This window comes from Haliotis rufescens, unplaced genomic scaffold (assembly GCF_023055435.1).
Source record: "Haliotis rufescens isolate VD_foot unplaced genomic scaffold, xgHalRufe1.0.p SCAF_8, whole genome shotgun sequence".
Classification (NCBI taxonomy): domain Eukaryota; kingdom Metazoa; phylum Mollusca; class Gastropoda; order Lepetellida; family Haliotidae; genus Haliotis; species Haliotis rufescens.
The window spans coordinates 43754474-43767341 of NW_025964372.1; the positions used below are offsets into that span (position 1 = coordinate 43754474).

At 44.5% G+C, this 12868-nt stretch overlaps 1 protein-coding gene across 4 annotated transcripts in view; it reads right to left on the reverse strand.

The window, feature by feature from the left end:
* LOC124151949 (uncharacterized protein C05D11.1-like) overlaps positions 1-12868 on the reverse strand; it is a 32613-nt gene that overhangs the window by 1344 nt on the left and 18401 nt on the right. For 3 of the 4 annotated variants that reach the window (XM_048389044.1, XM_048389047.1, XM_048389046.1), the window contains 11 exons: positions 11156-11299; positions 10800-10982; positions 9627-9729; positions 8798-8928; positions 8329-8509; positions 6836-6921; positions 4612-4766; positions 3705-3938; positions 3045-3138; positions 1962-2122; positions 879-1031 (listed from right to left, as the gene is read on the reverse strand). In XM_048389044.1, coding sequence (XP_048245001.1) covers positions 879-1031; positions 1962-2122; positions 3045-3138; positions 3705-3938; positions 4612-4766; positions 6836-6921; positions 8329-8509; positions 8798-8928; positions 9627-9729; positions 10800-10982; positions 11156-11299 — 1625 coding nt within the window. Of the gene's footprint in view, positions 1-878; positions 1032-1961; positions 2123-3044; positions 3139-3704; positions 3939-4611; positions 4767-6835; positions 6922-8328; positions 8510-8797; positions 8929-8963; positions 9042-9626; positions 9730-10799; positions 10983-11155; positions 11300-12868 lie in introns of all 4 variants that reach the window. The other variant, XM_048389045.1, reaches the window with a different exon arrangement.

Here is a 12868-nt window from a genome sequence, read left to right on the forward strand (position 1 = left end):
AAATATATCCCCCAATATATTCATGATCTGTAATGTTTTTTGTTCAGTATATAACAGGGCTGACATCTAACAAATGAACCCTTGGCAGCACACATTTCTAACTGATGGAAACAAGCACCCTGCACCAATATTTCATCCAAAGAATCCCCTCTATGTTGAGCAACCTGTGAGCTTTACCATAGGCGCAGAATGCACTTAGCATCACTCACTGCTGCTCTAAAAACATATTTTGGACTGAATAAATTATCGAGAATGAATGTTGCCTAATATCTTACTTCTAGAGTATGATGGTCCAATCTCATTAAAATCAGATCTTATTTCTCGCTACCGCTAAGCAAAGATCTGAGGACATCCCATTACGGGTCACGTCAGAACGACCTTGCGCAAACTTTGACCGACCAATGAAATGACCAATCAGAAGGCAGCTTTCTCGTGCCTTACGGCACTAATTTCAAATTGGCGACTACGCTTTGAAACATATTTTGACAAATTCTCGATTACAAATTTGAAACCTGAACAAAAGAACATTCTGGAATGGCTAATAGATTGTCTAGATTGTGTCATTAAACCCGTAACTATCTTTCGGAATACCCCATGTTAAAGTTTTCGAGGTTGGATGATTAGAAATCACATTCTGACTGTCACTTTCATAATCTGGTAAGCGACGCTCTGATTGGTCAGATGAAAGGTCGTTCTGACGTGACCCCTAATGGGATGTCCTCAGATCTTTGTTTAGCGGCAGCGAGAACTGAGGTCTGATTTTAATGAGATTGATGCTGGACAGGCTATTAGTTTCCCAACCCTCTCTCAATTGATCTACTTGATGGTACTTTAACAGAGAAGACTACTACTGGACAGCAATGATCAGCTAAACTCACTCCTTGAATTCTTTGACAACCTCATCCACCTTCGATGGGTTGACGCAGACTGCGCAGCGGAACTTCTCCGGGTCAAACAGGCTGGCGATGTACTGTGACCCCACTCGCTTCAGGTCAGCAACTGTTACCTTGGCAACCTTCTCCAACATAGATCTGAAGAATGTCAGTTGAACAGTTGGATTCAAGATTATCAATACATCTGAGATCTGCATACATTACGTGCCAAGATATTGCTAAATCAGCAAATATGAAACATGTTTGTGTCATTATTCTCACTTTGTGTATCACATATCACAAACAACTTTCATTTGTTATATTTTCAATCATTCATAAATTTCATTTATAAGGAACACTGCTAAATATTGTACGCTGCACTGACTTCACTGTATGACTTCGCTGAGGATGTGAATGTATAATGTAGTAAGCATGTGAATGTATAATGTAGTAAGCATGTGAATGTATGATGTAGTATGTGAATGTATGATGTAGTAAGCATGTGAATGTATGATGAAGTATGTGTATGTATGTTATATGTGAATGTATAATGTAGTAAGCATGTGAATGTATAATGTAGTAAGCATGTAAATGTATAATGTAGTAAGCATGTGAATGTATGATGTAGTAAACATGTGAATGTATAATGTAGTAAGCATGTGAATGTATAATGTAGTAAGATTGTGAATGTATAATGTACTGAGGATGTAAATGTATGATGTAGTAAGCATGTGAATGTATCATGTAGTAAGCATGTAAATGTATAATGTAGTATGTGAATGTATAATGTAGTATGCATGTGAATGTAAAATGTAGTAAGCATGTGAATGTATGATGTAGTATGTGAATGTATGATGTAGTAAGCATGTGAATGTATGATGAAGTATGTGTATGTATAATGTTATATGTGAATGTATAATGTAGTAAGCATGTGAACGTATTATGTAGTAAGCATGTAAATGTATAATGTAGTAAGCATGTAAATGTATCATGTAGTAAGCATGTGAATGTATAATGTAGTAAGCATGTGAATGTATAACATGCTGAGGATGCGAATGCATTATGTGCTGAGCATGTGTGTCATCTCACTTGTTGTAGTTGTGGTCGACCTGTCTGAAGTAGGACAGCATGGACTCCATACACACATCCGACACCGTCTTCTCCTGCTCGATGATCTCGAAGATGAGGCTGCTCCGAGCCGACTCCAGGTCCACTTCAGACAGCTCATTGCTGCCGTTGATGTAACCCATCTGCACAGGCATAGAGTCATGTCTACAGTGTACTCCAGCAACAACATGGAGGCATGTAGATGAACAAACTGGGCAACACAATCATTGGTGGATGGCATGAGCAATAAGCCTGGCCTTCAGGTGTGTTGACAACCATCAGGGGTGCTGACAACCATTAGGTGTGCTGACAGCCATCAGGTGTGCTGACAACCATCAGGTGTGCTGACAACCATCAGGTGTGCTGACAACCATCAGGTGTGCTTACAGCCATCAGGTGTGTTGACAACCATCAGGTGTGCTGACAACCATCAGGTGTGCTGACAACCATCAGGTGTGCTGGCAACCATCAGGTGTGCTGACAACCATCAGGTGTGCTGACAACCATCAGGTGTGCTGACAACCATCAGGTGTGTTGACAACCATCAGGGGTGTTGACAACCATCAGGTGTGCTGACAACCATCAGGTGTGTTGACAACCATCAGGTGTGCTGACAAGCATCAGGTGTGCTGGCAACCATCAGGTGTGCTGACAACCATCAGGTGGGCTGACAACCATCAGGTGTGCTGACAAGCATCTGGTGTGCTGACAACCATCAGGTGTGTTGAAAACCATCAGGTGTGCTGACAACCATTAGCATGACAGAGGCTTCCTGGAACATTTGATTCAGGAATGCCCCAAATGACGTCCGTGCTGCAGGCAAATAGGGAAAATGCATCACATTGTCTACACTTAGGGTAGTTTGAAACGTTATTTTCTTAAATTCATAGGCATTTTAGCATTGCCTTTTCCAATTTTTGTACTGTTATCGACAAATAAAAAACACCTTTGCAAAGCTAACACATTAGAAAAATCTTAATTGGGAACTTTGGAATTCTCATTTGGGAATTTGTTTTGACATAACACTGGTCAGCCTTTGTTGACCCCCACACTGTGTATACTGACCACGATGTCCCGGCCCTCCTTGTAGGCGTTGACGAGGTGAGTGGACTTGGACAACACAAAGTACAGCAGCCCTGTGTCCGGCTTCACATACATGCTGCAATGGAGGACAAACACAGGGACCAATCAGAACTATGGTGGGTGTCTAATCGCTGGCAGATTGTCTCCCTTGTGACAGACATGCAGAATCCCATCTTCCCCCAATTCAAGACTTAGGTCATCATATACGAAGACACTGATGCTATGATGCCATCTTGACAGGATATCATAAAAAAATGATGCATCATTAATATTTGGGCTCATCTGTTTCTTCTTTAGCATGCTTAACTTTCATACACTTTGGGATCCAGTACTAGTATGAGGCTTAAGATGGTTACAAGGTTACAATGATTACAATTGTGTAACACAGCCCCCAAAAAGTGTCTTCTCCTTTGAGTCTTATCTTTTGAAGTATGCAAAACAACTGAGGTTTACTGTACAAGTCCTACAAGGTATTTTAGTCCATATAAGAAAGCAATTGTTCATTACTGCCTACATGTCAGTCGTATGTATTTCTAACACAACCAAACCCAAATTTTCCACAAAAAAAACCCAACAGTATCCTCATCATAAACTCACATAAACCCTCAAACGTGAGGTGATGTAAAAGGTATGAGTACTGACCTGTAGTTGTAGGCGAGACCCAGGCCACGGATCTGCCTCCACATTGGTCCCTCCAGTTGTGTCATGTACTGTATAAACACCATGATGGCTGGCAGGTCTGCGTGGTGGAAGTCCGACACACACGGCACGACCTGGATGAAGTAGGCCGACTCCACGGACCCAACCCCCACCAGCAGGCGCTTCTTGCTGCTCTCCTCGTACGACTGGATGTACGCACTGGTCCTCTCAACACAGCTGTAACAGTTCAGCATCTTCTAAACATTCTATTACGTTATGTATGTATGTGAGGTGAGGTGAAATTGAGTTCAACATTGCGTTCAAGATTACTGCACTTATAAAGCGACGTACATGTGTGTGTGTGGCTGCTTGTACTAGTCTGGACTAATGCCAATTTTATAGCGCTAGCCCACTGAGATTCCATGCCACAGTTTAACATGAATATCCCATCACTCCGAGCTGACCATTCCTTGTTTTAACCCCTTGATGTTATGTTTGTTTGCTTGTTTGTTTGTTTATTGTTTAACATCAATATTCCAGTTATATGACGGCGGTCTGTAAATAATCGAGTCTGGACCAGACAATCCAGTGATTGATATCATGAGCATCGATCCATGCAATTGGGATGATTTAGTCACGACTAGCAATGGGTGTTGGTGTACTCGTGCCATTAAACATACATCAGACAATGATAATCAGTCTCTTGACATAAGCCCTAATGTACAAATTAGTGAACAATATTGCTTCTATTTCTAAAATTGTTGTATCCATTTCCAAAAGGTTTTACCCATGGATATCTTCCCAATTATAGGACTGAGAAATAAATAACATTAATGTGCGACACCTTCAGCGACTGGGCCACCTGTCAACCAACACATATACATGCAATGTATTCTGGAAAGGATATTACCTGTTGCTGTCTCCACATTCCTTGCTGTCAACAAAATGTTTCCATGGCAACAGTGGTTTCTGTTTGGCCAACTTCTTGACATCAGCTGACATGTGGATACGGATGTTGCCGGGCATGGCCAGCATCTTACGTAGACTCTCGATATCCTCGATAACCTGCACAACATGGAGTAATCATTATCATCATTATAGTCTACAGTGTTACAGCCACATCGTGTCAGTGTAGAGACATGGTAACTAGTGCCGAAGAATGACAGCAAAATTACATCAAATGACAATCAGCTGATAAGAGGTTTTTTTTAAAGATCCACACTTTACAAACTTTTGTTCCATATTAATGTACAGATTTCTGCTGACCTTCACTAAGTGAAAAATAATAACCAAAATGCATGTGTTCATCCTGGCCTATCACCGCACACATAGCAACATAGACAATTATCTTGTTATTTTCTAATCTTCTGACTCTCCCATCCCCCGGTCTACCTTGTTGGGGTCAGTCACCCCCCTCCCCCCACCTACCTTGTTGGGGTCAGTCTCACCTCCCCCTGCCTACCTTGTTGGGGTCAGTCTCTCCCCTCCCCCTGTCTATACCTTGTTGGGGTCAGTCTCCCCCTTCCCCCCGCCTACCTTGTTGGGGTCAGTCTCCCCTCCCCCTGCCTACCTTGTTGGGGTCAGTCTGTCCCCTCCCCCTGCCTACCTTGCTGGGGTCAGTCTCTCCTCTCCCGTCCCCTTGCCTACCTTGCTGGGGTAAGTCTCCCCCCTCCCCCTGCCGAACTTGTTGGGGTCAGTCCCCCGCCTCCCCCTGCCTACCTTGTTGGTGTTAGTCTCCCCCCTCCCACTGCCGACCTTGTTGGGGTCAGTCTCTCCCCTAGCCCTGCCGACCTTGTTAGTGTCAGTCTCTCCCCTCCCCCTGCCTATCTTGTTGGTGTCAGTCTCCCCCCTCCACCACCTACCTTGTTGGGGTCAGTCTCTCCCCTCCACCACCTACCTTGTTGGGGTCAGTCTCTCCCCTCCCCCTGCCTACCTTGTTGGTGTTAGTCTCCCCCCTCCCACTGCCGACCTTGTTGGGGTCAGTCTTTCCCCTAGCCCTGCCGACCTTGTTAGTGTCAGTCTCTCCCCTCCCCCTGCCTATCTTGTTGGTGTCAGTCTCCCCCCTCCCCCTGCCGACCTTGTTGGTGTCAGTCTCTCCCATCCCCCTGCCTACCTTGTTGGTTTCAGTCTCTCCCCTCCCCCTGCCTACCTTGTTGGTGTTAGTCTCCCCCCTCCCCCTGCCAACCTTGTTGGTGTCAGTCTCCCCCCCCTCCCCCTGCCTACCTTAATGGTGTCAGTCTCTCGATCCCCTCCCCTGCCTACCTTGTTGGTGTTAGTCTCCCCCCTCCCCCTGCCAACCTTGTTGGGGTCAGTCCCCCCCCCCCCCCCTGCCTCTACCTTGTTGGGGTCAGTCTCTCCCCTCCCCCTGTCTACCTTGTCGGGGTCAGTCTCCCCTCCCCCTGCCTACCTTGTTTGGGTCAGTCTGTCCCCTAGCCCTGCCTACCTTGTTGGGGTCAGTCTCCCCTCCCCCTGTCTACCTTGTTGGGGTCAGTCTCCCCTCCCCCTGTCTACCTTGTTGGAGTCAGTCTCTCCCCTTCCCCTGCCTACCTTGTTGGGGTCAGTCCCCCCCCCCCCCCCCCTCCTCCTGCCTACCTTGTTGGGGTTAGTCTCTCCCCTCCACCACCTACCTTGTTGGGGTCAGTCTCCCCTCCCCCTGCCTACCTTGTTTGGGTCAGTCTCCCCCCTCCCCCTGTCTACCTTGTTGGGGTCAGTCTCTCCCCTCCCCCTGTCTATACCTTGTTGGGGTCAGTCTCCCCTCCCCCTGTCTACCTTGTTTGGGTCAGTCTCTCCCCTAGCCCTGCCTACCTTGTTTGGGTCAGTCTCCCTCCTCCCCCTGTCTACCTTGTTGGAGTCAGTCTCTCCCCTTCCCCTGCCTACCTTGTTGGGCTCAGTCCCCCCCCCCCCCCCCTCCTCCTGCCTACCTTGTTGGGGTCAGTCTCTCCCCTCCACCACCTACCTTGTTGGGGTCAGTCTCCCCCCTCCCCTTGTCTACCTTGTTGGGGTCAGTCTCTATCCTCCCCCTGTCTACCTTGTTGGGGTCAGTCTCTCCCCTCCCCCTGTCTACCTTGTTTGGGTCAGTCTCTCCCCTCCACGACCTACCTTGTTGGGGTCAGTCTCTCCCCTCCACCACCTACCTTGTTGGGGTCAGTCTCCAGGGTCTTGGACAGCTGTGTAAGGAAGTCCAGCTGGCGAAAGATGCTGGCCACCACACTGTTGCAGTCTGTACACACAAACACAGACTTCAGCTCAACAACAACGCACCACCACAGCCCCACAAGGCCACATGCTGTTGCTTGCTCACACAGTGTCTAAGTGACTTTGGCTCACGTTCAGAAAAATCATTAGTGTTCTCCACAACATAGCCATGCCTTTTGTTTACTCTCTTTATTTAATCAGAGTGTAGGCAGCAAGTGCATGTGACACTCCGGGCTAACGTCTGAGCGTCAGTTGACTAATTAGAAAACAACCAAGGAAGAATTACACATTATCTTTCCAGTACTAAAGGTGTAAGTCTTCGGCAATGGACAGCATTGATTCATGAGAGAGATAGGTGTACTGAGTTTCCAGTACTTTATTCTGTTTATGATGTATTGTCACTTTGTTTTAAGAAAGTGATTTTGAATAATCTTTCAATAATATTACTGTTTGTCAGTGTCATGTGGGAGTAACACATTTTAAAATGAAGGAAAACGTTTGAAACCCTTAAAAAAAACTACACTGGAGTCAACCCTTTGTTCAGATGATGTAACATTTCGATGGGTAATGTCATCAACAATGGATGATCATAACCTTCTCATATTTGCACACATATAGTTTAACAATTCTAGATGCTGATTGGCCGTGTGATTTTGTTTTTGTGTTGTTTAACGCCGCACTCAGCAATATTCCAGCTATACGACGGCGGTCTGTAAATAATCGAGTCTGGACCAGACAATCCAGTGATTGACATCCTGAACATCAATCATCACAAATGGGATATGATGACATGCATCAACCACGTCAGGGAGTCTGACCACCCGATCCCTGATTGGCCATATGAAGTGATATGACATCATGTTGCTGCCCTGCTGAGAACAGTATAATGCTTGATCTTCCTATCCTATTGGATAGGGTGGTGTGGTAGCCTAGTGGTTACAGCGCTACCCTGTCATGAGTGAGTGAGTGGGTATGGTTTTACGCCGTTTTTAGCAATATTCCAGCAATATCACGGCGGGGGACACCGGGAATGGGCTTCACACATTGTACCCATGTCGGGAATCGAACTCGGGTCTTTGGCGTGACGAGTGGAAGCCTTAACCACAAGGCTACCCGACCGCCCCATACCCTGTCATGCTGTCCCCACATGGTTATAGAGTGTAAAGCCCATTTCTGGTATCCCCCATCATGATATTGCTGGAATATTGGTAAAAGCGGCAAAAACCAGACTCACTGACTCTTTCGGGGCAATCTAGTTGGCACAAGACACATTGACATATTGTGGACACTACCAGGACATGCAATATACACGTACAGCATACACGCACAGGCACGAGATAATTTCATTTTTGGTTGTAATAATTATTAAAGAAAGACTTAACGCCCTTATATTTCACTACTAACCACCGCTAAAATATCATTTATAACTCACTCTTCTTGTAGAGAACTTCATTGATGAGAGTTCGAACTACTCGGAAGCCGCTGCGTTTGTAAGCTGCGATATCATTGGTCATCCTGTTGGCGATGATCTTCAGTCTGTCGGCTGTGAACTGAGTCTGATAGAGCAGCTCCTTCAGCCAGGAGATTCCCTGACTGTACTTGTCTTCCTCCACCTGACACAGACAACATACAACGTGTACATCATACATTCCTACTTATTTCATTGTTTGAATGGCTCCATGCAGTTGTCTATCCAAATACACTATGAAAGACCCTACAACAGTGATTCAACTCGTTCAGCCATTGAAAGACTGGACTGCCAAATTCCAGATATTTTCAAGCCTAAACGAACCTAGTTAAAATGGAGTAGGCAGGTTGAGGGCAGGTTGAGGACAGAGAGTGACTAAACACATTATGTAAAATTTCTGAGTTCTATGTACTGCTTCTTACTCCTGCCTTACCTTCAACTCAATACTTGACACCTGAGGGAATGAGCCACATGAGAACTTGCCACCTCGTACACCGAGCCCCACACTGGAAGACAACGTGTCTGCCTCTAGCTGGGCAATCACCTCCTCATGGGACACCAGCTCTGTAGACACAAACACATCAGTTAGAACTTGCCACCTCGTACACCGAGCCCCACACTGGAGGACAACGTGTCTGCCTCTAGCTGGGCAATCACCTCCTCATGGGACACCAGCTCTGTAGACACAAACACATCAGTTAGAACTTGCCACCTCGTACACCGAGCCCCACACTGAAGGACAAGTCTGCCTCTAGCTGGGCAATCATTTCTATGAGTGATACAGAAAATGACCTCAACACCCATGCTTGTGGTAAGAGGGGACAAAATTGATCAGATGGTCAGGTTGGTTGATTGGTTGGTTTGTTGTTTAACGCCGCACTCAGCAATATTCCAGCTATATGACGGCGGTCTGTAAATAATCGAATCTGGACCAGACAATCCAGTGATTAATATCATGAGCATCGTTCCAAGCAATTGGGATTGATGACATGCATCAACCAAGTCAGCGAGCCTGACCACCCAATCCTGTTAGTCACCTTTTACGACAAGCATAGTCACCTTTCACGGCAAGCATGGGTTGCTGAAGACCTATTCTACCCCGGAATCTTCACGGGTCTCAGATGGTCAGGCTTAGTGACTTGGTTAATTGTATGTTGTCATTCATGGCATTACATGCCTCTCTGGTTCGTATGCTCCTGAGTGTGACATAAAACAATCAACAGATGCATCTCGACAATGTGCTAATCTGACTTAACACTCACTTCCATCTCGCAGCACTGGACTCTCCAACAGGGCTTCACAGAACAAAGGGAGGTAATACTTGAGTTTCTGCGGTAGAGCGCTTGAATCCAGTAAAGCTACAATCTGGTAAAAAGACAATTCTTGTTTGGTTTAATAAATAAAAATAAAAATACTTATGCATATGTGCCTACATTATTATCCAACACATCATATTTGCAGACCATTATCGTAAACAGCCTGTACCCGCTCTCATCCACAGAGTTATTGCATAAGTCTTTCTTATCCATCTCCTCCATCTTTCTTATCTCAGCACAAGATTATATTCCCGCTCCAGAGAGTAATTTGATTTCAAGGCTATTGTTAATGTGATGCCATTTGAATTGTGCTCAAAAAGGGTATATGAAGAACGTGTTCAGGGTATTTATCAGATGGAGATATAACACACCTGGTAATGGAGGACGGCCTACCCAGGTAATTGTAATTTCATGATTTGAAAAAATGTACAAGTAATTGTTGAGTTAGGCTTCTGAACAGTATTTCAGTTATAGAGGAGTCCTTAATCTTATGTACAGAACTCATAGAGCCTGCATATAAAATAGTGCCAAGCGCTGTAGCTCACCTGGGTATGTTGTCAAGAAGACAGCGACTTAACATGCAGCATATATTCAAATATTTTCAGTGTTAGAAATTGGCACTTTTGACAATTAGTCCTTGCCAAACTGCCAAATAGTAAAGGTATCATAAGGACTAGTAGACGTTTGCCATTAAGGTTTTTGCTGTATGTTATCATTATAAGGAAGAGTGGACTAAAAATGTTAATTTCTACCGCTGATTTTATGCATAAATAGTGAGGAATAAAATATAATTTCAGAGAGAAGTTTACAGAGCCAAATAAGTAATCAGAGAGCATGGTCAAAACACAGGGGTCAACAAGGTAAAAAAGCGTCCATGTTGAACAAACTGGGGTGTCATTATCGATGGGAACAAACATGTTTGGTTCCGGCTTCAATGGTCTATGCAGGACACCACATGCAGGATGACACAAACCACATCCTGGACAAACAGACCACATATGCTCACCTGACTTTTAATCAGGATAGCTAAAGATGAGTGGGCATAATGTTCCTTCTATTGAGAGGCCATAAAATGAGTTGACAGGGACAAAAAAATATTGATATGACATAAAGGATTACCTGGACAAAATTTGTGTGAATGTGATCCAGCTGGAATTTGTATGGAATTTCAGCCAATGGGAACTCAGGAATCTTGTTTGCTGCCTCCTTACTGAGGTTTGCTGCTGGAATTATGGGATGGAACTGTATACTGCCGACATCAGGAACTGTTACACTCGTCAACAGATCCTCAGGGGCTTCAATCTGGCATGAAGAGACACACATAAACATTCAGCTTCACAGACAAATTTCTCGTGAGTATCACATCTTCCCTGACCTTACTGTGGTACAAAGTTCTTCAACACAGATGCTGAATCTACAACAAATCTGAGCATCATACAGAGACACATTCCACTGTTATCCCTTCTCGTTATTACCTCATTTTCCTTGGTGGCCTTCTCCAGTAACTTCCCCAAATTAGACAAGCCATCTTCCCCCAGCTTCTTCCTCTGTGCAGCCACCCTCTCCTTCTCTGTCTTCCCCATGTCTTCCATTAGCGACTTGCTGGGCGTGCCGACAACCTGACGGAATCAAATCTCTATAACACCTGACAACACAATTATCAACTACTGACCACTGACAAGGGCAATACCATGTTTTATGGAGCCTAGAAACTGATGTTGACCGAGACAAGCGGGGTGGGTCTCCGGGGTATACCAGGTTTTCAAGAAGGAATATTACCATGTTCAGTTCATACATGGACAGACAGACAGACAGACAGACAGACACAGACAGACAGACTTTTTGGGGCAAACAAGATCAGATTCTAATTACCTTGGTTCCTTGTTCACAGAATAATGGAAAACATCATGATCATAATTTCTTCAGCTATATGTTTGTCCTATGTTTCCTATGTTAACAAACTTTCCTTTTTTACAGATATTGCCATGGGTTACCACTAATTCATTAGAGTGTACTGAAGTCAACCTAACGTCTTAATGATATTTCTGTCTGATAGGGCTTACAATAAGTAGTAGCTGGTACCACAAATACCACCAAGAATCTGTTTGCCACCCAAAACAGAAACAATTTACCATCAAACTGCTCACAGTGAAAATCATAAAAGGTAACGGCCATATGGCCATACAGCCAACATGGATGTAGTTGGATCAATGTTAAATGCACCTCTTATTTCAGAAACTTCATTGGAGTGTATGGATTTTGCTCCTACTAAACCGAAATAACTTGGTGGTAAAATCATAGCTTGGAAATGAAAACTACACTGGGTTTACTGACTTTGAAGACGTCTTGTTGCCATGTTGGGACTACTGTGTGAGTCTTGCTGTTGCCCCAGGCAACATCTCAGCAGGAAATCTAACAACTGCGTGTCATAGAATGAGGACCACACACTGTAAAATGTCTGGCCTTCCCTCTACAATGACTGTTCTAGACCCACTCGGAGGTTGATATTCAGCCCTATGTCTGCAGCATATGTTAGCAGTGAGTGAGTGAGTATGGTTTTACGCCGCTTTTAGCAATATTCCAGCAATATCACGGTGGGGGACACCAGAAATGAGCTTCACACATTGTACCCATGTCGGGAATCGAACCCGGGTCTTCTGCGTGACGAGCGAACGCTTTAACCACTAGGCTACCCGACCACCCCGCATATGTTAGCAACAATTTCCAAATTGGAACTAAACAATTCGCAATTCATACTTACTACGCATAATCCAAATTTCATTACATTTTGAGAAAAAATGGCCATATATAGGTATTAAAATGTGTTTGCCATGACAGCACTATGTCTGCAGCATATGATAGTAACAATTTCCAAATTGGAATTGTTTTTAAACAATTTACAATTCATACTAACTACGCATAATCCAAATTTCATTACATTTTGAGCAAAAATGGCCATAAATAGGTATTAAAATGTGGTTGCCATGACAGCCACATTGAAACTTGGATTCTAACCTCTTGATCCAATTCAGCTATCAGCACTGGTGGGAAAAGCATGTGAAGTTTGATTGGTCCAGTAGGTACTGACAAGATGTTTAAAGACACTGACATTGGATGCCGGACAAACAGGCCATGACACAAGCTCACTTTACTTTGAGCCAGGTGAGCTTAAACTATCGAGGATTGAC